Source organism: Ceratotherium simum, chromosome 5 (assembly GCF_057802395.1).
Source record: "Ceratotherium simum simum isolate JZ-2026a chromosome 5, ASM5780239v1, whole genome shotgun sequence".
Taxonomy (NCBI): domain Eukaryota; kingdom Metazoa; phylum Chordata; class Mammalia; order Perissodactyla; family Rhinocerotidae; genus Ceratotherium; species Ceratotherium simum.
Window position 1 is genome coordinate 93295600 of NC_141904.1, and position 24896 is coordinate 93320495.

The following is a 24896-nucleotide window of genomic DNA, read 5'->3' on the forward strand; positions in this document are numbered from 1 at the left end:
CCAGCAATGACAGTAAGTCAGTCGGGGTCAGAGTAACCTGGGGAGACGAACCAGCGCTGTTTGGAGTGGGCAGGGAAGCCCCTCCAGCAGGTGCCCTGAGAGCCAGGGTTTTAGGGATGAACAGGAATTTGGCAGGAGGAAGTCCCAGGGGGAAGGAGCCTCACGAGCAAAGCTCAGAGACTTACAGAACTACAGTGTCTGTGGGTACTTGTTGAAGCTGCCACGGGCTGTGGCTTAGAGGGTTGGGAGAACGTGGGGCAGGAGGAGCTGTCGAGGCAGGCCGCATGGGGGCAGGCTCCAGCGAAGGCCGTGGAGGAGCCAGGCCATCAGGAGTCCCTGGTGGGGTAGCAGAGGGGGTGCCGGGAAGCACAGCAGCCCCCTCTCGCCCTGAGCAGCTTTAGCCATGGGGATTGGGGGGACTGATGCCCCATATAATTTCAGTTGTCCAGAGGATCTTCCTGCTCACAACAGCTATGCCCAAAAGATTTGAAAGTCATGATGTAGGAGATAGGAGCCCATGTAGACGTTGGTGCCAGAGAATTGCATCCCCAGACGTGTTTTAGAAAGCTGGCTGAAGGAGGGAGACAGGCGAGGGTGCAGAGGACAGCTCACCGGGCTGCTGCAGGCCTTGGGGGAAGAGTTGTGATTCGGGTCCTGCCTTGCAGGGCAGATGCTCAGTGTAAGAGAGTATTCTCCAGTTACTCGGAGGTGCATTCCTGAAAATCTTAGTTGCCTCTTGCCCTTACAGACCATTTCAGAGATGTTTTATGTTTCTCTTTGATTGATCTTGGCTGTGGCTTTTGACACTGTGCTTCTCACTTTCTCTGCCCCCTGACCTCTTGGTTAGGTAGTTAATGATCTTTAAACAAACACTTGAGTATTATGGCTCTCCAGGAAAGGACCTGGGCTCCTGCGCCTGGTATTAGCACAGCCTTCTCTCTTTATCCAGGGAGAGAATGAGTGTTCCAAACACCCAGCTTTGTAGGTAGGGGTGCTTCCAACCTAACGGTGGAAATTGTCTTTAGTTTAACAATTCGTGATGGGCAGGTATTCTGAAATATATTACATGTGTCTCTGCTTTGCTAAGCAGAAATCCGTGAACGTGATTTCATCTCATCTCTGCAACAGTGGATCTTAGTAGGAAGGTTCGTTCATTTCGTGAATGTTTATTAGAGCATTTTCTGTGGCTGTTCCTGATTTACAAACTGTCGGGTGCTGAAATCTGCCTGGTATAGTAGTTGGTGTGGTGGTTTAGAAACAGAGATAAGATCAGGTTACTCCTTTGCCTAAACTCCTCCGTGACTTCTGGCCTCCCCTGCCCTCCCTGCTGCAGCCCTACTGCCTCTTTATTTCTTTCTCAGACTCGTCGAGCCTCTTCCAGTCTCGGGTCCTTTGTACTCCTCGGTTCCCCCGTGTAGAATCATCTTTTTCTGGACCTTCACACAACTTCTTATGATCAGGTCTTAGCTCAGACATCACGTCTGCAGAGGTCTTCCCTGACCACCGATCCAAAAAAGCCAGACCCTCTCGTCACTGCAGGCCTTCTGTATAGCATGTTCTATATAATAGACATATTGCATAATTATAATAGTTGTATATATTCACACACATAAAATGTTATATATTGATTTTATTTATATTAATATAAATTTAGTTAATATTAATGTATTTGCAATTTTATTGTTGTTGTTTCTGGATATTAAGCTCTTTGAGGACAGAGCTCGCTCTCTTCCTACCCCTAGACCAGTGCCTGGTATGTGGTAGGCCCCGGGACTATGTGCGGAATGGGCGGAGAGCAGCCCTGCCCTGGAGAAGCCCGCAGGCAGGTGGCTACAGGATGGGCAGTGGCAGCACAGCAGGCTGTGTGTGATTCAGAGGGGCTGAGGTAGCCCCCATGGGAAAGGGACAAGGCCTGCCCACTGGGGGTCTGGGCAGACTTTCCAGAGCCAGCAGTGTTTGGCTTGGGCTTTCAAGGACTAGTGGGCATAGTTTGGGAGGCCATTCTGCATGGGTGGCAGGCCTATACAGAGGGCTCAAAGCAGGAAAGTGCCAGAATGGAGCTTGGGGTGGAGTGGGGACTAGAAGGATAGAGGAAACTAAAGTAATGTAGGATTTGGCTGCTGTGACCACTGCCCACATCCTGGACTAGGGTGCCCTGTGGACCTGGGCTTCGTGGAGCCTGCTCTGTCTAAAGGGAGTCTGACTGGCCCCAGAGCTCCCCTCAGCTGGCACACCAGGTGCCGGGTGAGTGTTGGCAGCACTGGGACAGGGGTTTCTCCAGCTGGAACCCGTCTCTCGCCTAACCTCAAGGCACATTGGTTTCATAAGCTTTCTCTCTTGCTCCTGACCAGGTGGTGAAGAAGGTCAAGTCCATGCAGATGTTCCACATGCCTGTCACCTCAGCCATGCAGGGAGACCGGCTGGGCATCTGTGTCACTCAGTTTGACCCCAAGCTGCTGGAGCGTGGCCTGGTGTGTGCCCCTGAGTCCCTGCACACTGTCCACGCGGCCCTCATCTCCGTGGAGAAGATCCCATATTTCCGGGGGCCCCTGCAGACCAAGGCCAAGTTCCACATCACGGTGGGCCACGAGACGGTCATGGGCCGGCTGATGTTCTTCAGCCCCGCCCCCGACAGCTTTGACCACGAGCCTGTGCTGGACTCCTTTGACTTCTCTCGGGAATACCTCTTCCAGGAGCAGTACCTGTGCAAGGATCTGGCGCCGGCGGTGACAGACAGTGGCGAGGCTGATAAGAAGGCGGGTCAGGCCATAGAAGGCCGCTGCCCCCGCCAGCAGTGGGCCCTGGTGGAGTTTGAGAAGCCTGTCACCTGCCCTCGGCTGTGCCTGGTGATCGGCTCCAGGCTAGATGCAGACATTCACGCAAACACGTGCCGGCTGGCCTTCCATGGCGTCCTGCTCCATGGGCTGGAGGACAGGAACTACGCCGAGAGCTGCCTGCCACGGCTGAAAGTGTACAAGCTCAAGCATAAGCATGGCCTTGTGGAGCGGGTAAGAGCACGCCTGCTCATCGTCCTTCCTTGTCGGGCTCGGGGGGCCGGTACGGACACAGTTTGGCATCTGTGATGTAGATCCAGGAAGACCTCAGAGACATTCTGGTCCCAACTTCTTAGTTTTTAGACAAGGAAACTGAGGCCCGGAGTGGTCGTGTGGCCTGAGTTGTCTCGGCCCGTCAGTCAGAGAGCCAGGGCCTAAGCCCAGGCAGGGGAGCCCCGCTGCACCCAGCCCAGCGGCCCTGCCCTACACGTACTTAGGTGGTGGAGACAGCCTATGTAGGGTTTCAGACAGCAGCATTTCACTGGGCCAGAAGCCAGCAGCGTGAGGGACCTCCCTGAGCTTTGGATGGCAGGGAGGTGGCAGGGCTCTGGCTCTCATCCCCTCATTGGGGGCTGAGCCTCTATCAGGCAGGGTGGCTGTCATGTCTGCCCCAAGCTGGTCATATTGAGGGAGGGAGCAGGGCTGGTCAGTGTAGGCCAGACCAGGCCAAGTCTGTCCCCAGCCTGCGGGGAGGGGGAGTGGGGGCTAATGAGAGAGGGGAGGCCAGAGAGCAAGAGGTGGGAAAATACAGGAAGACACACTGGGGAGGGTCCAAGCCTCCAGCTCTCTGGGGTGCCTCGAGTTTGTTGTCACTGCACATAGGCCTTAAGAATGTGGGTGAGCCAGTCTGGTTGACAGACCTGTCAGTAGGGTGGACAGATCTGGTGGCCTGGGAGCCTACCAGGATCCTGAAGTCCTGGAATCACCTTCTCCCTTTGGGCAAGCCCACACCACCATCCTTCCGCCACACCCCATCATTTGTCCCTGCAGCCCTGAGTGGGAATCCATGCCTACTAGGCCTCGAATGAATGGGTGGACGAACATCCTCACCTCACTGTCCCTGTGGCTGGCTCCCTGGGTGTAGCCTGTGTGGGTCTGGGGTGGCTGTGGGTGGTCCTGGACCTTGACTGGGCTTCAGAGGACTCTCAACACGGCAGTGCTGAGACCCCAGCTTTGGGGAGTTCAGGCTTTTAGCGGGGCCTGCCCTGAGGCTTTTGGCAGGCCCTGCGCTCCTGTTCCTCACACAGCAGGATGAGGGTTACCCCTCCCGGTCCGGCTCTGCTTGAGTCAGCACAGGCTCCGGTGTGATGTCTGACCCTTACCGAGTGATCGAGTGATCGAGTGATCGGGGCTCAGGAGCAGGTATCCAGGGCCTTGGGCTTTAGCCAGTGTCAGGTTTCCATCGCCCACCCCCTCCCTGTCTTGCTCATTTCTCCCAGATCTCCGGGTTTTCTTTTCTGGAATGCTCTGTCATTTTAGACCCCTCACCTCTCCCCTCCTTGTCTCAGGATTCTTCCTGAGTGCTAAGGCCCTGGCCCCCTTCCTCTCCTGTGCCTATACCTAGACCCTCCCTCCTGTGGGGAAAGGAGAAGCCACTTCCTTACCTGCTCACAGGTCCGGAATACGGGATCCTCAGCACCATGAACTCAGGCCTCCCACTTAAAGGCACAGCCAGCTCAGCCGTGCCAAGCTGGGTCACCCTGCACTTCTGCCATGTGTGGACCCTGGATTGGGTCTGCATCCCACCTCTGCTGTTCACAGAGGGGACTGTCCCTCTGTGAACCTTGGTTTCCTCATCTGCAGAGCAGTGGTGTAGACCTCAGCTGCCAGGGTCGCTGGGAGGCATCAGGGGCAGACCGTGGGGTCCTGTTAGGGGCTCCATCAGCCTTAGGCCAGCACCAAGATGCTGATTGAAGAGGAAGGTGATCAAGTGTGTGTTGCTTGTTTGTCTAGCTTGATTTATTAGCAGTGTCATGGAGTATAATTATTCTGTGGTGACATGTCTGTCATGGAGTAGTGTCTCACTTGGTGTGTTCGTGCTCTAATTGCCCCCATACAGGCCTGTCAGTGATGGGGCAGCAGTCGCCTCCTTTGAAAATGGGGAGTCTGGGTTTGTGAGGAGCAAGAAAACATACTGCCAAAATGACTCATGTCTCCTAAGGGCAATGGGGAGGGGGCCAGGAGACATGCTGACCCAGGCCCTGCCAACAATCTGGGGCATCCCCAGGGCTACTAGCCTTTTCCTGCTCAGTCCAGAGAGGATGGAAGTGGAGGCATAAAAACCCTGACTTGCAGTCAACAAATCCCGTGTAGACACCCTGAGCAGATACCGGCTCCCTCCAACCAGGGACAGCTTCAGGGGCGAGGGGGGTGCTGTGGATGTGTGTGGAGGGATCCTGGGAGCGAGGCTCCTGCAAGGAAGGAAAGGGCATGAGTGCCCAGGGCCTCCCACCAGCCCCCTAAGGCTCTAGCTGAATGCCGGGTGCGGGCTGTCGGCTGGCGGCCCCGTGCCGCAGGCTCCCTTCTGGACAGCCTGCCTCCTGCCTGCCTCCACTCCATCCCTACTCTATTTATTCCGCACCGACTGTGTGCCATTACTAGCTGCATACATTATTTTGAGTCCTTATAAAAACGCAAGGAGGAGATTGTTACTTATCCTATGTACTTTTTTCCAAATTAAATAGATCACTTACTTCCTCTAAAATTATGTGTCAATATTTGGGAAAAGTAACATAGGCACGTGGTAAAAAATAATTCAAACAAGACAAAAAGTTACACTGTGAAAGCCAGTTTTCTTCCCACTCTGAACCCAGGCCACCAGGCCCCCTCCCCAAAGGCAGCCAGACTAGAACCCAGCTCAAGAGATGTGAAGTGACCTACTCCAGGTCACAGGCTGGTAAAGTCAGGATTTGAACCCAGGACTGACTGGCCTCTGAGCCCTTATCTTTCCACTGTGTGAGGCTGATTCTTGCCCAGTGAGTTGAGAGACAGTGTGTGCTCTTGAAAAGCTGGAAGCTCCTTGGTGGAAGATTTTCCTTCCTGGTTGGTAAGGCATTGAACTTGGGGACCACTCGGACTGGGCTCAGACCCTGGCTGTGCCATGTAACAACTGTGTGCCTTGGGCAGCATTTTATCTCAACATCTTCATTCATTCGAGGGGCAAACAGTGTTGACTTCATAGGGTTGTTCTGGAAGAGCCGCCATAGCATGTGGCTTCCTATGTGAGAGTCAGCGCCAGCTCAGGTGCGGCAGGAGAATTTCCTAGCGCACTTGTGAGTACAAGCCTGGGCTGGCTCCTAGGGGCAGCCCTGTTTGCTGTGAGCAGGACCCAGAGTGCCCAGAGTTCGTCAGCTGACCCCGGGCTAGGTCGTGCGGCGGACGGGTCGGACGTGCAGACCTGGGGCCCGGCAGGCCTGGGCCTCAGTCCCAGCCTCACCACCTCCTGGTATGGAAACGCGGGTAGGTTGTGAGATGTCCCTGCTCCTAGGCAACGTCACAGTGCTGCAACATGGGGTGGTAGGATGAAGGCGAGATGGGGGGAGCACGTGAGGTTTTGAGATCAGTGCTTGGCTCCTTTTCTGTGCTTGCTGTTTTTATTATTAATAATATTATTATTAATTTTCAAGCTATTAGAGTCAGAATAATAAGTCCTGGAGCTTGGGGCCAGAATGGTGTTCCACTCTTCTCCCCAGGACTTCATCATCCCTCTCCCTACTCCAGTCCCCCAGTGCCTGTTGGGAGCCATACGGGGCAGGTGGAAGGGGCATGTTTGGGGAGGTGGCTGAGAGTCAGGCTGACCCATGGGTGTGGTTTTCCAGGGCAAGGAGTGCCCTGTGCTGACCTTTCTCCAGCCGTGCTTGGCTGCCTCCAGAAATTCCTGGATACACTGCAGCTACCACCCAGCTTCCTAGGCATGCCTCTATTCAAAGAAGTTTCCAGGAGGCCAGAGTGTCTTTAAAAAATCCAGTCTCCTGGGCAGGAAATTCACCACCATGGCAAACCAGCTCCCAGCCCTTGCTCTGTGATGCTGGGCAAGCTTACTGCGTCTGCTCTGCAAGCACAGTCAACTTTCTGGGCGCTCAGCTTGCGCCTCCAAGATGAGCTCAGTCTGTAGAGAAGGAAGGCCTGGCCCTCTACAAATATATGTTGAATGGACACTTTCCACCTGGGAGGGCTTCAGGTGTATAGGCCTTCTGAGTCCATTGCCTAAAAGGTGTTGTTATTCATGTATTCAGATGTTTACTGAGCTCCTGTGTGTGCCAGGCACTGGGGATGCAACAAGATGGACAAAAGTTCTTGCCCTCACAGGGGAGACTGACAAGGAACAGTAAATTAGACACTTTCCAGTGGTAGTAAGTTCTAGAAAGAAAATAGAATGAGGTAAATACAAAATGCTGAGGACGGTGTATGGCACACAGAAGAGGCCAGCTCTCACCCTCCTCAGCTTTTCTCTTACTTCCTGTGCTCTGCTTCACTCACTTACACCAGAGGAAGGTCGGGCACCCTCACAGATGTGGCTTCATTCATTGGTGTCACCTAGAGTGACTGTGGCCCGTGGGCCACATGCAAGCAACTGGTCTTGCCCCAGATTTAATCATCTTAAACAAGCTTATTTTCTCTGGATACTTTTTTTCAGCCGCTGCAGTCAAACACGACTTAGTTAGCATACCAGCCCTGAATGGCTTTCCTCGCTTGGCTAACAACTGAGCCACTTGGAAACTTGCTTTGGTTGCAGCCTCATTCTCTTTTTTCATTTTTGTGAAGAAATTCTACTAAGATGAGATATACTGTTTTAAATTTTCTCATTTTTCTGACCATTGTTTTTCTGCTAGCTGGGAATATTGTGATGTCTGTATGTTCTATTAGCACAGCCAGTAACAAACACAGCGCTTTGCTGTGTGATTCAATAAAATAATAACCCACACCCCGCTGAGCCTTACAAGTGTGCATTCCAAGTCCGCTTGTCCTGTTCTGACGTGATAGCTATACACTGGTAATAAAAGTAAAGGAGTAAAATGTGTGGTTGGGTGAGAGACTGTGCAGCTATCCCTGTATCACCACAATTTGTCCTGGGCCCAGCACCTCCTAGGTCTTGTTGCAGCCGCTCAGCTCTGCTGCTGTGACACACAAGATGGAAACAAGTGGGTGTGGCTGCGTGCCAGTAAAACTTCCATTTATGGGCACTGAAATTTGAATTTCTTATAGTGTACATACCTCATGAAATAGTCGTCGTCTTTTGATGTTTTTCAACCCATTGGAAAATGTAAAAACCCTTCTTAGCTCACAGGCCATACAAAAACATATAGTGGGCAGAATTTGGGCCTCTAGCTGTAGTTTGTCGACCCCTAATCTAAATGGTAAATAGGACTCTTGAAATAGAATGAGCATCCTGCAAGGAAAAGTCTAACTGTCATCTCCAGCTAAAAGTACTCCACTCTCTGCATTCCTTGGGAATCAGGAGCTCAGATAGATAGATGCTCAAGAGGTCTCATCTGAGGGGAGAAGGGAAGTGAAGGTGTTCTAAAGGGTTAATCTTCGTGGGGAGAGGGTTTGGGGAAGCACTTAGAGCATATGGTGGTGAGGAAAATCATTGGCATCCCATTTTCAAGTAGAAATATAGAAATATGTATAAGATTGTGAACACACAGAAAGGGAAAGAAACTATGAAAGGAATGGAAAAGTATAGTAGAACTTGCATATTCACAAAGGAAAAAACAAAATGAATTTGGTTAAACCAAGAAAAATAAGGAAAACAAGGTCATTGTTCATAAACAATAAGAAAAACAGAAGGAACAAAATTAAGTATCAGTCATTATACTAAATGTGAATGGCCAAAATTCTATTTAAATATAGAGACCTAGATTGGATTAAAACACAGCATCTAGTTATATGCTGTTTATAGGAAACATATAAAGTAATAAGCAAAGGTTAAGAATAAAAGGATGGACAAAAAGATGTCAGGTGACTGTGAACAAAAAGAAAGCATGAGTGGTAATATTAGTTTCAAACATGGTGGAATTTAAGACTAAACATACTAAGCAAGATAAAGAGGGACATCATGTAATGATGAAAGGCCCGGTTGCAAACTTGTATGCGCCAAACATATCAGAGCAGAACATTCAGCAATAATCATTCGAAAAATGTTTGTGGAACAGCTGCTCTGTGCTGTTTTCAGGGCTGGGGTTGTAATGGGGAATGAAAAAGACAGAGCCCTGTCCTCGTGGAGCTTAGATTCCAGTTGTACCTGTGGCCGCAGAGAAAACTCTGCGAGATTTTAAAAGTAGAAATCATGAACTGTTGAAATTAGAAATGAATAATTTATATACAGATATGGATATAGATATATATATGTAGTGTGTGTATGTCCATTCATTCTTTCTTTCATATATTTTCTGGCTGGGAATTAGCAAGCAGTAAATTGCTACTAATTTGGTTGAGGTTTTTTCTCATACTGTTATATAATGTTGAATCCCTTAGTAATAACCTTTTTCTCTTTTTTAGTTTTCTTGTGGTCTTTTGATTATATCACGGCGAAACCCTTAGATTCCCTTGAAGGTGACTTTTTTAGAAAAATTATTTTATTGAGGTCATATTGGCTTATAACATTATATAAATTTCAGGTGTACATTATTATATTTCAGCTTCTGTATAGACTGCGTTGAGTTCATCACCAATAGCCTAGTTTTTATCCATCACTGTACACATGTGCACTTTTACGCCTTTCACTCTTCCCCCACCACTTTCCCCTCTGGTAACCACAATCTGTTCTCCTTATCTTTATGTCTATGTGTTTGTTTATCTTCCACATATGAGTGAAATCATATGGTATTTGTCTTTGTCTGACATATTTTGCTTAGCATAATACCCTCAGGGTCTGTGGTATTGTCACAGAGGACACAATTTTGTCTTTTTTATGGCTGAGTAGTATTCCATTATGTTTGTGTGTGTGTGTATACACACACACACACACACACACAAATCTTCTTTATCCATTCATCTCTTGAAGGGCACTTGGGTTGCTTCCAAGCCTTGGCTGTTGTGAATAATGGTGTAATGAACATAGTGGTACATATATGTTTTTGAATTAGTGATTTCATGTTCTTTGGATAAATACCCAGCAGTGGAATAGCTGCATCATATAGTAGTTCTATTTTTAATTTTTTGAGGAATCTGCGTACTGTTTGCCATAGTGTCTGCACCAGTTTGCACTCCCACCAGCAGTGTATGAGGGTTCCCTTTTCTCCACAGCCTCTCTAACACTTATTTCTTTTCTTGTTAATTATAGCCGTTCTGACAGTTGTAAGGTGATATCTCATTGCAGTTTTGATTTGCATTTTCCTAATAATTAGTGATGTTGAACATCTTTTCATGTTGACTATCTGTATGTCTTCTTTGGAAAAATTCATATCCTCTGCCCATTTTTTGATCACGTTGTTCATTTTTTCGTTGTTGAGTTGTATGAGTTCTTTATGTATTTTGGAAATTAACTCCTTGTTAGATATATGATTTACAATTATTTTCTCCCAGTTGGTGGGTCATCTTCTCGTTTTGTTGATGGTTTCCTTTGTCATACAGAAGCTTTTTAGTCTGATGTAGTTCCATTTGTTTATTTTTTCTTTTGTTTTGCTTGCCTGGGTAGACATGACATTCAAAAAGATACTGCTAATATCGATGTCAAACAGCCTACCACCTGTGTTTTGTTCTAGGATTTTTATGGTGTCAGGTCTTAATTCAAGTTTTTAATCCATTTTGAGCTAATTTTTGTGTATGGTGTAAGATAATGGGCTACTTTCATTCTTGTGCACATGGCTATCCAGTTTTCCCAAAACTATTTATTGAAGAGACTTTTCATTCTCCATTGTATGTTCTCCGCTCCTTTGTCAAAGATTAGCTGTCCATAGATGTGTGGGTTTATTTCTGGGCTCTCAATTCTGTCCCATTGATCTATGTGTCTGTTTTTCTGGCAGTACCGTGATGTTTTGGTTACTATAGCTTTGTGGTATATTTTGAGTTCAGGAAGTGTGATACCTCCAGCTTTGTTCTTTTTTCTCAGGATTGCTTTGGCTATTCGGGGTCTTCTGTTGTTCCATATAAATTTTAGGATTCTTTGTTCTATTTCTGTGAAGAATGTCATTGGGATTGCGTTAAATCTGTAGATTGCTTTAGGTAATATGAACATTTTAACTATGTTTATTCTTCCAATCCATGAGCACAAAATACCTTTCCATTTCTTTATGTCTCCTTCAGTTTCTTTCAATATTGTCTTACAGTATTCAGTGTATAAGTCTTTCATCTCCTTGGTTAAATTTATTCCTAGGTATTTTATTCATTTTGTTGCAATTGTAAATGGAATTGTATTCTTGATTTCTCTTTCTGCTAGTTTGTTACTAGTGTATAGAAATGCAACTGATTTTTGTATGTTGATTTTGTACCCTGCAACTTTACTTTATTCGTTAATTATTTCTAATAGTTTTTTGGTGGATTCTTTAGGGTTTTCTGTATATAGAATCATGTCATCCACAAATAGTGACAGTTGTACTTCTTTTCCAATTTGGATGCCTTTTATTTCCTTTTCTTACCTACTTGCTCTGGCTAGGACTTCCAACACTATGTTGAATAAGAGTGGCGAGAGTGGGCATCTTTGTCTTGTTCCTGTTCTCTGAGGAATAGTTTTCAGTTTTTCACCGTTGAATATAATGTTGGCTGAGGTCTTGTCGTATATGGCCTTTATTATGTTGAGGTACTTTTTTGAAGGTGACTTTAACACTCCTCTGTTATATGCTAATCTGAATTTTGAATAACTATAAAACAGGGCCGAGATTCAGATCCATCCAGTAGCAACAGTACATAACTAGGATTCAATTCATTTTTTTCATTGTATTTACTTTTACCATTTCCTTTTTTTATGGCAAGTGACTCTTGTTTTCTCTTTAGGGTACCATGGGAAGTTTTCCTTTTAAGCATATGTACTTAAAGAAAAGTGTTAGGTAAATAATAGTATAAGTATGCAAAGATCTTTAGTACAAAATGACACAATAGAACATTGTATACAAAAATAGTACAAAAATGCTGAGGGGTGAAGAGTGTGTCAGAATTGAGGCTGGAAACCACTGGGCCATTTCCCCGGAAGTTCTTGTGTCTTTGCTACATGCAGATTCGGACCAGTTGCCCCTCTCTTAGTGAGCTGAGGGCAGAGTCTCATAGAAAACAGGTCTTCCTAGTGGAGGACAAACTCATGCCTAGGTCAGAGGGATGCACAGAGGGCTACAGGGACCAGGAGAGGAGCAAGGAACTGTGCGGAGGTGGCTGGGCAGGGAGAAGCACAAAGAGCTGGTGACCTTTGAGCTGTGCCTTGTCACTGGTCAGACATCGGGGGTGGGGGCAGAAAAGGGGAAACGGGAGGGGCGTCCCAGGTCCAGGCACTGTTTCTGCAGAGGCACAGAGGCTGGGCAGGGCCCAAGCCCTGGGCATTTGGGAAAAGGCACTCAGCCTCAGGCAACCGGGAGCTGGAGGGCAGGGGAAGGGAGCTCCAAGAGGCAGGCAGGGGCCAACCGCTGAAGCCAGGCCCTTTATCCTCTAGCAGGGGGAAACGGTGCAGGTTAGAGGCTGGAGGAGGCTGGGGATCCGTTCAACTTGTGCTGGAGAAATCCTCTGAGCAGGGTCAGCCAGAGCAGCCTATGGAGAGGATGTCTACCCGAGGTCCCCAGCCTCATCCCCTCTCACATAGCCTTCTGCATTCCCAGTCTTACCCTGAGCCCTGGGCACCCTGGGGTGAGTTGAGTGGTCTGGCCACCACTAAAGTCACTCTGTGAGGCCCTGTTTCCTTATTTGTAACAATCGCATGCAAAGAGGTGGGGCAGATGAGGGCTCAGTGCCCAGGACAGTAAATGCCCTGCACCACCTGCCGTGCTCCATTTCACATCTCCAGCTCTTGCCACACCCCAGGGAGTCCTCCTCTCTCTCCCTCATCCGCCTCCCTCCTTGCCCTGGCAGCTTGCATAGCTCCACCCAGATCATTTTCTAGAAAACAAAGGTGTCCTGGCAACTCGCACTCAAAAATCTCGTTAGGCCCACCTCAAGGCCAGGGTAAAGATAATACTCACACCTTAGCAGACCATGGCTGGCCCACCACTGATTGTGAAGTTGGGTCGTAGGGTGTGGCAGGCCAGGAGGCAGGCGGGCAGGGCAGAGCAGGTGCCACCCTCATACCCACCTGACCCGGAGGAGCGGGCTGAGCATGGCAGCATCTGCATGCTGAGGCCTAGGGGAGCTCAGGGTGCACAGGCTCCAACCAGCCTGCCAGGGTCTCAGGGCCTGCTGGACGGACCCCCTGCAGGTGTAGGACTTTGGGTGAGTCTCTTCCCCTGTTTCCCTGCTGGAAAAATGGGGGCATACCCCCACTTCACGGGGTGGCGCAAGGAGAGAGATGAATATATGTAAAATGCTGAGTGCCATACCCGGCACAGAGTGGTCCCGTGTTAAACTGTGGCTGTCGTTGGTATTTACATGGACTTTCTTCGTGGCACAGCTGCCTGGGTTTCCAGCTGGGGTGGTGGCAAGAAGCTGGCACCCCTTTCTTTTCTGTGGTGGGGTCAGTCCAGGCGCGCCAACCATCCGGGTCTGGCACCCACTGGCGCCGGACGGGGAAGGCCTTAGGGCTGAGCCAGAGGAGCCTGCGGCATCGGCCCAACCAAGTGTAAACACGCAGACGCCACCAGGAACGCTGGCCAGCTTTGAAGTCTGAAGCTGTACTGCTTCCTGGCTCCTGGCTCTCCCCGCTCCACTGCCGATGGCTTGTTAAACGTGCCCAGGGCACCAGGGATTGTGCTGGCTGGGGATGCGGGACAGCCAGTGACTGCCTCTGGTGAGCACGGGCTCCTCACTCCTTCCTGAGCAGGAGCTGTCCGGCAGGCTTGGCGGGCCCCAGGTGGGCTAACTTCAGCATCTGAGCCCCTGGAGGAAGTAGCACTTGGTTCAGCTGGCCACTTGGCCAGCTCTGCTGCCCCTAACTCTTCCATTTAGCTTCCAGGCCACTCGAGAAAACAGAGGTTCCAGCTGAAGCAGAGGTCAAGCAGGTGTCTCCTCTTAGAAGATCAGATGGCTGCCCCAGTGCTGTGGCCCCAGCCTAAAGTTTGGCCTCTCTCCTCCCTTCCAAATGTCAGCGTCTGATAGCTGCGAGTCTCACTCGCCTGCTGAGGGGCCTGTTAGCCTCCCTTTGAAAATTGCTCTTTTGTTCATATATAGACACAGGGTCAAGGCAGCTTGACTTGGTGGAAAGAGCTAGCTCTGGAGAGTGAGGTACCGAGCAGACATGACTTGGCTTGGCCGTGGACAGGTCAGTTTCCCCCACCCCCACCCCTCCCCACTCCAGAACCTGTTTCTTCTTCAGAGGAGCTGTGGTAGGGAGTTGACAAGACCACATGTGCCAAGGGCCAGGTGCAGGGCCTGGTGTGTAGTGAGTGCTCAAACATGAGTCTCCTTTTTCTCCATGAAAATGTAGCTGCTTTAGGAGTGGTACCTTGGTACCTCCTTATCAGCCCCTGACAGGAGCTTTAGCTGTGTCGGTGCCTGGGTGATGAAGAACAGAAGTGGAGAGAGAGGGTCGGTGGGGTGGGGGGTCATGGGAGGCAGGGCTTGTCGCTGATGGACGAGTCACCTGCTCAGTGCTGCGCAGGCCTAGTTCTGAGGAAGACAGCCCTGGCTAGCCTCAGAGCTGATCATGGGCAGAGGTGGGCAGATTCCTCCCTGGCGGGTGCCCTCTATGATGCCCAGAGCCTGGCCTGCCCTAGGCCTCCTCACCCTGGGCCTCTGGAACTCACTTGACAAAATAAAATGAGTTGAAGGCTAATTTCCTTTCCTGGGTTTACACCAGGGCATTATGATGAGGTTGATCATTGCCCACAGCTTACTTTCACATCAGAAATCTCATCTCTTCCTCACAACAGCCTTGGAGACGGATACACAGGAGAGAGCACTGGGGCTCAGAGAGTGACTTGGCCTGCCCTGGGTCCCAGCGTGACCCTGCACTAGGGAGGAGGAAAAGGCGTCTTGGCAAAATGGTTCTTATGCCAAACAAGGATGGATGATACCAGAACATCATCATCATCCTAGGGACTTGGGGAAGTTGTCAATCCTGGTGGTTTTCAAATGCCCTGGAAGAGTTAACACCCCATTAGCAGGGCCTCATATGTGGTCCAGGAAGCTTCTGAGTTCTTCCCTGTGGATGTCTTCCTGGCTCCTGTCCTCAGAGAGATCTTTCATTGGGGGGGGGGGCGGCGGGGAGAGAACCAGAGACCTGAGGGCAGCCCCAGCATGTAGTCTGTGCTGAGTATGGGTTAGTGTCCTTGGTTTTCTTCAGCAGGTTAGCTAATTCTCTATAGCTTGTGGTTTCTCGGTGTGTTGGAAGATCCCCTGCCCCAAATGATGCTTCCATTCTCCACTTCAGCTCCTCCCACAGTTTGACATTCTAATTGAGGTTCTTTCCTCTAGGCAGTCACCTTGCTACCAAGTCTTAGATGTTCTTGCCAACACCAACACCCTTAATCTTAACAACAGCCTTTTTCAGAGGAAGAAACTGAAGTTCAGAGAAGTCCCTTGCTCAAGGTCATAGATCTGGAAGAGGCAGAGTCAGGACTCAAACCTTCCTAGCCTTTTCTCTCGTCTTAGTCTTCCTCACGGTAGACGGAGCCGGCTCAGGACTCCATGTCACAGCCAGCTGCCCCTCTTTCCTTGGTGCCACTTCTTCAATTTGAATTAGAATAGTCACTTCAGAACTTGGGCAATTCCCAAGCCTCATCATGGGAGCCGAGCCTTGAAAGAGACACACACATGTGATGACATAATTATGTGCACCAGCAGCCAAGTCCCCACTCAAAGGCTGGGGATGGTGGGACCCGCCTGGCATGTAAGCGAGGCCTGGACTTCCATGTGCAGCCAGTGCCTGCTCTTTGGGAACTCGCCCTCCAATGACTGAAGGCTAATAAACAAAGCAAATTGTTCATGCAAACAGTGCAAGTCCCCACTTACAGCTGTTGTTGTAACTGTGCTGGCCGGAGTTCGGCATTGTTCCCGAGGAGCAAGGCCTGCCGAGCAGATCCCACATGCGTTGCCTTTGGTTTGACGTCACAATGACTGATTTCAAAATGAAACCCTCCAACTATTCTCTGAAAGGTCTTTCCGTGTTGGATGTGCTGGTGTCTGATCTCTGCGGTCTCTCTTCTTTAGCTGGAGGAGTCTGTAATTCGGAGAAGAGCCCAGCCATTGGGTGCATGCATGTGCACACATATTGTAGAGATGGATAGGGCCAGGAAATGCCATTTCCCATAGGCCCCTGCCTTCTGACACCCGAGACAGATGACGATCTCTTGTCTTCTGGAAGCTCTCCAGGATGTAGGCCTCACTGCCTCCTGCGGGAAGGGCCAGCATCCCTCTCTCACCAGACTTAATTAAATGGGGTTTCATGCAGTAGACGTTTGCTGAGTCCCCTCTCACCACCCCATCCTTGGTAATTTCTGGAGGAGGTGTGTTCTGAGGATGTAGAATGCGCTTAGGCCAGCTCCTGCCTGCCAGGACCACCCTTCCAGTTTGGGCCACCGGTGCAGATAATCTGCCAGTGTAGACAAGCTGCCGCTGTGCCAAGAGACCCGCATACAGGCTTCTTCCTGGCCCACTCCCAACACAGCCCGCTGCTGAGTGGTTCTGCAGCCAGCAGGGCACCATGGAAGAGTACTGTGGTCAGTCAGCGATGTCTATTCACATCAGTGGGGCTGGGGGTGCAGGCCCCGATTCTGCCGCCCTGAGGTTGTGTGTGTGGTGCGGCTGGGGGAGCCCCAGAAGAGGAAGGACACCCTGCCCAGGGAGCGCAGGGCAGTAGAGGCTAGGCCAACAACAGCTTCTCATTGTAGATAGGGAGCTGAGGCCCACAAAGGTTAAGCCACAGGCTAGAGTCCCCAGGGCCACCAGATTGGGGCTTTGAGCCCAGGGAGTCTGGCTTCAGAGCCCAGGCTCTGACCCACCATGCGAACAGGAGCTCACCATTTCCCTCTGGAATCTGTCCCTCTGTGCGAAACCTTAAAAGCGACAGTGTTCTAGTCGATTCTTAGCTATCTTCTAGCCGGGCACCCTAGCTCCTTTCATCTTGCCTCTCTCCTGGTTCCCATCCTCTTAGCCTGTTTCCTTAGTCTTCTCTTGTCTGCAGTGTGCCACATTTTCCCAAATATGGCCTGTACTGGAGCTGGTTACTCAGAATTCACCAGAAGAGTAACTTACCTCTTGGCCCCTATAACCGTGGATGGGAAAAGCTCACCCTTCCTCCGACCTCATTTTGTGGGTGAGGAAACTGAGGAGGCCCCAGGAACCAAGTGGTTTGCTTCACTTGCCTTTAATGTATTCCGTGTCTGGCAGCCTCCGCTGTAGGCTGGCCCTGGAGCAGGCCCGCAGCACTTCACAGAGATGCGGCCCTTCTTCCTGGTGTATCGGTGTCCGCTGGGTTGGCATACCTTCCTTTGACAGCGAGGTGCTCCGGCCCCATCGCAATTCCTGCATCATGTGGCCAGGCTCTGCCCAAACCCCTCCCTACACTTGGGGATCAGCTCCTCCAGTGGCTTAGGGTTTTCAGGAGCTGGAACTGGTGGGGATGGTGCTGCCCTGGTGCCCTGGGGCTGGACTGGCAGGGCAGCTTGAGTTATCTAGTCACAGCCTGGCTCGGGGAGCCCAAGGGATGGAGAATGCTGGGCCTCTTCACTCTGTTGCACCTCTACCTCCCCTTGGCTCTCGTGCAGGGCAGGCAGAGCCAGGCTGTGCCATGGGGACCCTGAGCAGAGGAAAGGCTGGAATGGGTGTTGCCACACTCACCACTGTTTCACTTTGGCAAGTCATTTGATGGTGCCGAGGCGCCATTCACTGCAGGGCTTTTCTGGAGGTTAATAATGATGTGGAGGCGCCTCGCCTAGGATGGGTTGCAGCTCATCTGCTGCAGGGCCAGGTTAGGAGAGTAGGTGCAGAGGCCAGGGAGTCCGAGGAAGGAGGGGTTTGCTGCCAGCTGCCCTCGCCGCCTGGGCAGCCCATCTCCAGAGTGCCAGACCAGGCCTCATCCAGTTCCTAGATCTACTCAGGCTGCCGTAAAATGACAGCGCAGACCACCAGTGGGCAGGAGGGAAGCCAGCGTCCTTGAGATCACTGGGTTCCTGGCAGTGTGCTGAAGGCTCGTCTCCCCACCCTCACTCTGCCTGACTCCACAAATGGAATTGAAGACACAAAAGTTAGCAGGAGGGGACACTGCACCCAGTCAGTGCTGTTGTGTCTTCTGGCTAAGCCATAAAACAGGAGAACAAGAGTGACAGAGATGCTCCCTTTGAACTTGAAATCCTTTCTAAACTGCCACTCCAGCCCCAATGAGACCCCAAGACTAGCAAGCAAGAGGTAGCTCCTTGGGCCCCTCCTCAGAGGGTCAAAAAGAGCCCATTCGCTCCTCACCTTATCCCGGATGTTTAAAAAAATATTGTGGTAATGTAGGTCAGTGAACTGAAGGGCACCACACACCAGCAGGATTACGGGGCCCCGCAGCCTGCGCGCTGTCCCGCTCAGTCAGATGAGAACATAAACAAGAAGTGCTGGAGCGCTCAGCTTCCTCAGCCCCAGGCTTTTGTTTATGTAGCACTTAAACCAACTTTGGGGTCGTAGCTGTCTGCCATGAAAGCCCTGAAGCTTTTTGAAGTTCCCCTGAAGTTAATAAAATTAGTCTGCCCTCATTGCAAGACCCTGGCTTGGGGAAGGATGGATCCTCTCCTGTCTCTGTGGCATTTAGCTTTTTAAGTTAATATTTTATAACCAAAAGAAAGGAGGGGGCAGGGGAGCAGATGCAGTAAAAAGTCTTGTGGAAGGCCTTTTTGCTAGTAGGTAGCACGCCTGCCCCACCACGGCTCTGATCACTGTGAAGCCCAGCCACCAGGCCCATTGGGATGCCCAATGGTGGCCAGCTGTGTTGTAGTGTGGGCAATGACCAGCATTGGGGTATGAGAGAGAACTAGGCCTGGGGCGGGGTTGTTGGCTCACCCTTTGATGGAGTGTATCCCCAAACACATGTCCACTTGAGTGAGTGACTTTTACCCACAAAGAGCCAAGAGCCACCGTTCCTTACCTGTCTCTCCCTCCTGCTCCACATAATGTGTGTTTTCACTGGGACTTGCCATGGGCCATTTGGACAGAACCCCCAGTGTGTCTGGTAAGAGGGACAGACAGGCCAGCTGTCAGCGATGAGACAGAGCGGCCAAGCTCAGGGGACGGGGGGGTCTGCGACGTGGGGAGGCTGCCTGAAGGAGGGCATGCCCAAGCAGAGCTGGGAGGATTGGGTGGGTTCCTGGGGGCAGAGTTGGGAAGACCTTGGGAGGGTTGGAAAGGGGGAGGCATGGCAAAGGGGCATGAGGAAAGTTGGGGGTGATGGATATGTTCATCAGCTTGATTGTGGTGATGGTTTCATGGGTATACAGATATCTAAACTTACCAAATGATGTACCTTAAACATGTGCCTGCTGTTGTATATCAGGTATGCCTCAGTGAAGCTGTTAAAAACAGCAGTCCACAGGCACGTGCAGGTGTGGCAGACGTGCCAGCCACCCCAGTTAGGCAGCCTTCAGCGTTTATTCAGGACCCGAGGAGCACAGAGGCAGCGCAGGGAGCACAGCGTGGAGGAGAGGCACACACTTCTGCCTTGGTGGACCTTGAGTCCTGGTGGGAGCAATAAACGAGTGCTAGATAAAGCTGTGACCTACTGTCAGGGAGCCCACTGTGCTGTGCAGACAGAGACAGGACGAGGAGCAGGGCCGGGTGCAGGCTGAAGTGAGCCGTGGCGGCTGGAGGGGCTCTGCAGCCCGCAGGCCTGGACTGGGGCCCACACAGAGATGGGGGCGCCCTGTCTCTGCCAGCATACAGTCCACAGACAGGGGGGCTGGAGGGAGAATGTAAACATTACCTTCCCCTGGGATACGTGTGAGCCCCCTGAGGCAGGAGCTTGGATCTGTTCACGACTACACGCTGGCACACGGTAGGCTCTCAGTAAGCATTTGTAGAAAGAAAAGAAGAACATTATTGTGCATTTGCTGAGAACTTTCTGTCCAAGAGAACACCTGCCTATATGAGGCAGTTTGGTCCAGTGCGGCCTTTTATAAGGTGGTTCTCTAAGTACATTGTAAGCTCCTGGTGCAAGGACTGGGCCTTTTTCATTCCTCGGCCAGCTGCGATGCTGGGGGCAGATCTTGTGTCTCAGCTGGCTCTCTCTCAAGCTGGCAAAGACCTGGGACCCATCCGTCCTGCCCAAAAGGGTCCCGGGGCATCTTGGCAGCCCCGGGCCTGCCTGCTTCTCCAGCCTGGAGCGAGTCAGCCCCAGTCTTTCATCTTTAACGGTTCAGCATGGGCTTTGCAAAGGCCTAGCCGACTTGGGTTTGAATTTCCTCTGCCACTGATTCGGGTGACTGCAGCCCACTCCGATCTCATCTCTGAGCTCGGCTCTGATCTCTCTGAAGTAGGAATGAAAACAAGGCTGTCGAATGCAGACAAGGGCACTCGAGGGCTCAGTGGGACCCCGCTAATGCCTGGATCAGCGTAGGCTGAGCTGCTCTGAGGGGCTGAGGTGCTCTCTTTCTCCCAACCGCAGGTGGCCTCCCAGCAGTTGAGGCTGAGTTTGGAATAGGAGGGGGCACTCAGCATCTTTAGTCATGGTGAACAGGGATTGTCTAGTCCAGAGCCATTGGGTCAGTTCAGCTAAATGTCCTCATCACCTACTGTACCAGGCTCTGCTGCCAAATATGAATAGGTGGGCTCTTCCCTCCCAGGCTCCTGGCCAGGATGGAAATGGAGCTCTGCACAAAGGCCCTTCTGGTGGGTGTAGGAACGGGGCTCCTGGGAGCCATGAAGCCTGGGAAAGCACTTGGAGCTGGTGACATCTGCTTGCCCTGACTGTCCATGTCTTGCAGGTCAGAGGAGCCATCTCCATTCACTTCACCCAGCAGCCTTGCTGGACACCCACTGCAGTGCGAGCAGTGGCACCCACAGACAGGGCAGAGCCAGGGAGGGAGGGCAGAGCCCACAGCAGGCACAGCCCGCAAGGGGAGCTCTGGAGCTGAGTCTTGAAGGACAAGAATGAGTTCATGTGTGGGAACAAGATTTGTGAATTATAAAGGGCTGTGCAAGTGGAAATGATTATTCTTATCATCATTTGTATCCGATTCATCCATCACCCAGGAGAGAGGGAATGCGAGTACCTTTTATCTGGCACTATGAATCAAGTAGAATAGGATATGTTTTTCCAAAAGGTTTTTAGGGTAAATGAGACAGTTTCTGCTTTTCAAAACAATCCATCTGGGGCCCTTGGCCCAATCTTGGCGTAGTGGGCATAAGTGAAATGTTTCTGAGGCTGAGGACAGCCCAGACCACAGGGGTCCCCCCGGAGTGTCAGCCTCAGGAAGGTTCCACCGCTATAACACTTCCAGCCCCTGCACTGCTGCCCATGCCGGCAGCTACTTGGACTTGACCTCAGCCTCAGAAAGCAGCCAGGCCAGTGCACGGGGCCTGGGGAGCAACAGGAAGCCTCTGCAGTCTCTCCTGTGGGGACCCAGCATGCCAGAGGCCAGATGAAGCATGGGTCCTGCTCCGAAATAGCAGCAAATCTCAGGAAGAAACTGTCACCCCTCTGAGGTCATCTGGGAAAGGGTCTGGTCTTTAACATGCATGCACACACACCCCTCTTTCTCTTTTACCCTGAGACCCAGCACCTTCCTGGCACAGGCCCTGGAGAGAAGCTGAGCAGGGGAGGGGAGGCCACCTGGCAAGGGGCTCCTGGCCATGCCACCTTCCCTGAAGGGAGTACCTGAGCTGCAAGAGGCCTCAGGAGTGGGAGAGTAACACTTCAGTCTTTCCCATGCTTGGAGAGAAGGTTCAAGATGAACACAGCTCATGGTGCAGTCAAGGCTGTACCAAGTCAGCTTTTTCATGCACACGTATGTCCCTCCTCTCAGCCTGGGCCTCCACAAAGAGGCAAGGGGCCTTGAGCTCTGCAGCAGAGAGCCTGGCCACAGGCAGTAGGGATCCAGGAGACAACGGGGATTTCTGCTGGGATAGAGACAGGAGAACATCATGGAGGAGGGGGCAGTGGGGCTGTGGGCCAAGCCGGGAAGGGGGCTCTGGGCAGAGTGAGAAAGGCCCTGGGCCAAAAGGAATGCATGTGAATGCAGAGGGATGGGGCGGCGGAGGCCAGGTCCTCAGAGACTCCTCACCGGGAGGGGAAACTGGAGAGAGAGTGAGGCAGGTTCTAGAAAGCCTCCATGCAGGCTCAGGAGTGGATGTCATCCTCTTGGCCTGGCGTGTCCACGAAAGCTTTCATGAGGAGAGTGCTTCTAGCTGTCATTAGACAAGCGTGTAGGGACAGACAGAGTGTGGTGGCAGGGGCAGGCAGGGCAGCTGCAGATTCTCAGCTATCTGCCCCATGAGCTCTGTGACCTTGGACAGACAGCCTGACTTTGCTGTGCCTCCATTTCTGCATCTGTGAAGTGGAGAAAGTGCCTCCCTCACATTGCTGCCGTGGGGCTGTGTGTGTTGATGCACATGAAACACTCACAGCCATCCTGGCACACCGCCCAGGCTCAGTGAGTGTCGGTGTGGGGGGAGGTGGTGGTGATGAGGGCCGGTCATCACGGTGGCTCCAGTCTGTTCCATTATCAGTAAGATGGGCGCTCACCAGGGAGGGTGCGGTGGGCCAGGGCCTTTCCCGCACGTACTGATGCTTTCTCTCGGGGCTGGGTGTGTGGGCACAGGTGATGGATGACCACAGCGTGATCGGCCGCTCCCTGTTCAAAAAGGAGACCAACATCCAGCTCTTCGTGGGGCTCAAGGTGTACCTGTCTACTGGGGAGCTAGGGGTCATTGACAGCGCTTTCGGCCAGAGTGGCAAGTTCAAGATCCACATCCCTGGTGAGTGAAGTCATGGGCACTGTGCGGGCCACAGAGAGATGATGGAGACGGTGCCCAGCTGCTACCACTTGGCTCCACTCTCTAGCCTGCCTGTGCTGATGCACAAGGCTCAACCCACATGGCGTCATGGCTTCTGGTCCTACCGGCTTGTGGCTGGAAAGCCAGTGTGGGGCCTGGAGTCAGCGTCTGGGCTGAGCCAGGGTCAAGGTCTGAGTCTGAGTTCCTATGCCACCGTCTCCATCTGAGGATGACTTTGCATACGTCACTTGGCTTGTCTGTGAAGTGGGGATACCATTGTTGATCTGGAAGGAAGAGCGTTGGTGAGAGAGATCACCAAGGGCTGGCACGCTGCCCCGGCAGCTAGTAGGGTATCCCAGAATGTGAGCTGCCACCTTCTTCCGAGACCAGCAGGCTCCAAGCCTCTGCTTGTTCTGATTTGGGACTTGTCCGTGGCAGAGTCAAGGGTGTGCGTTTGCTGCAGGAAGGAGAGCCTTTGGATTTCTCTAGTTCTGCTTGCCCTTTGTCACCATTTTCCTAAGGTCCTGCTATGCACCAGGCACAGTGCTATGGTCATGGGAGGGGACAGACGTGAACACGCTCAGTAAGTATAGACTGTGTGCTGTGCAGAAAAATAAAGTGGGGAGAGGCCCAAGACTTCCTGAGCGTGCTGACAGGGCAGTCGGGCGAGATCTTGCAGAGGAGGCTACAGTTGTGTCGGGGCCTGGCTGAAGGGAGGGATTGCGTGCACAGATCCCTAGGGGAAGAACATTCTGTGGAGAAAAGGACACAAGTGCGCAGGCCCCGAGGTGAGGACGATCTTGGCTGCGTTTGAGGACCGGTCGTCGGGCAGGAGTGGCACAAGTGGGGTGGTGTGTGGGATCCCGGTGGGGCTCTGCCGCAGCGCCTGCAGCAGGGTAAGGCCTGAGGGGTGTTTCCATGTTAGCGAGTTTACGTGATGCACCGTGAGCTGCTATCTTGTATCCCCAGTATTGTGTTAAGACAGTTTTCAAGCCCGCTGCAGAGTTGAAGGATTTCACAGTGAGCTCCCGTAACCTGCCCCTGACCTGACGTCAGCGTGTTGCTCTGCACGGCTCTGCACTGCTCTGCATGGCTGTGGGGTTCTGAGTTTTATTCTGTGGGGAGTGGAAAGCCATGGGGAGGTTTGGATCAGGTCAGCAACATGATCTTGGTCTGTAGCTTCTTGAGTAAAATCTGATAGGGTGGCGCCCTGGCCCCAGTTCGGGAGCAGGAATCCCAGCTCCCTGGCAGCTCACCAGGCGAAGTCAGCGCCCTTCACTCTCCTGAGAGCCTGGCCAAAGGCCTTGCCTCCTGAATCCTTCCTAAAGGCCAGAGGGCCGTGTGTGGCATTTGCCCTGTAGTGAGGGAGAGCAGTGGTCGCCAGAGGCCTGCTTCCCTGCAGCACTCGACTCCGCTGTTTGACTGTGCCCCGAGGCCTCCATCAAGGTGAGGCTGAGCCCATCACAGATGGAGAGACGCTGATGGGGCAGGCAAAGTGACCCACTCATGGGAGACTCCAGTCATGACGCCAGGCATCAACCTCCTGTCCTGTCCTTTACTGCTCTCCAGCTGCTCCTGGTCATTACCACAGCCAAACTGGGCCCACAGTGCCCTGCTCTGGGCTCCAGGGAGCACACGCAGGGCATGAGCTGGACAGGCCAGTGTCCAGACCTCAGTCCCCAGGGCCCTGGGCCTGCACCTATGGGAGTTCTCTGGGCAGGAGGGGCACAGGGCACTGGGAGGGCAGGGGGAGCTGCCTGGAGGGAGGGGCCACACCCCAGAGCCCTCCTCCCTCCCCCAGGCCTCCTGGAAGGAGGGCACCGTCATTTCCTTCTTGTGGGGTGGGTGGGATCGTGTGTACCTTCCCCTCAGCTCCCCTTCCTTAGGCAAGACTCAGAGCTGGGTGTTCCCAGAATAGGCCCGAGCCAAGAAGAGCCTGTGTGGGGGCTCTGGGTGCTGGGGTGGGAGTGCAGGGAGGGGAGACGTGGGGACGCTGCTTCAGTCAGTGAGGTCACATTCCTTCGTTAGGTCAGTGCTGCCTTTTTAATAGGTCTGCTTCCTGTTAGTGGCTTCTAAGCTTTT

General features: G+C 52.0%; 1 protein-coding gene across 4 annotated transcripts in view; it reads left to right on the plus strand.

The window, feature by feature from the left end:
• The window catches only part of EEFSEC (eukaryotic elongation factor, selenocysteine-tRNA specific), a 257194-nt gene that overhangs the window by 183706 nt on the left and 48592 nt on the right, over positions 1–24896 (plus strand). For all 4 annotated transcript variants that reach the window (XM_087431641.1, XM_087431643.1, XM_087431642.1 and 1 more), the window contains 2 exons: positions 2352–3008; positions 22640–22796. In XM_087431641.1, coding sequence (XP_087287767.1) covers positions 2352–3008; positions 22640–22796 — 814 coding nt within the window. The remainder of the gene's footprint in view (positions 1–2351; positions 3009–22639; positions 22797–24896) is intronic.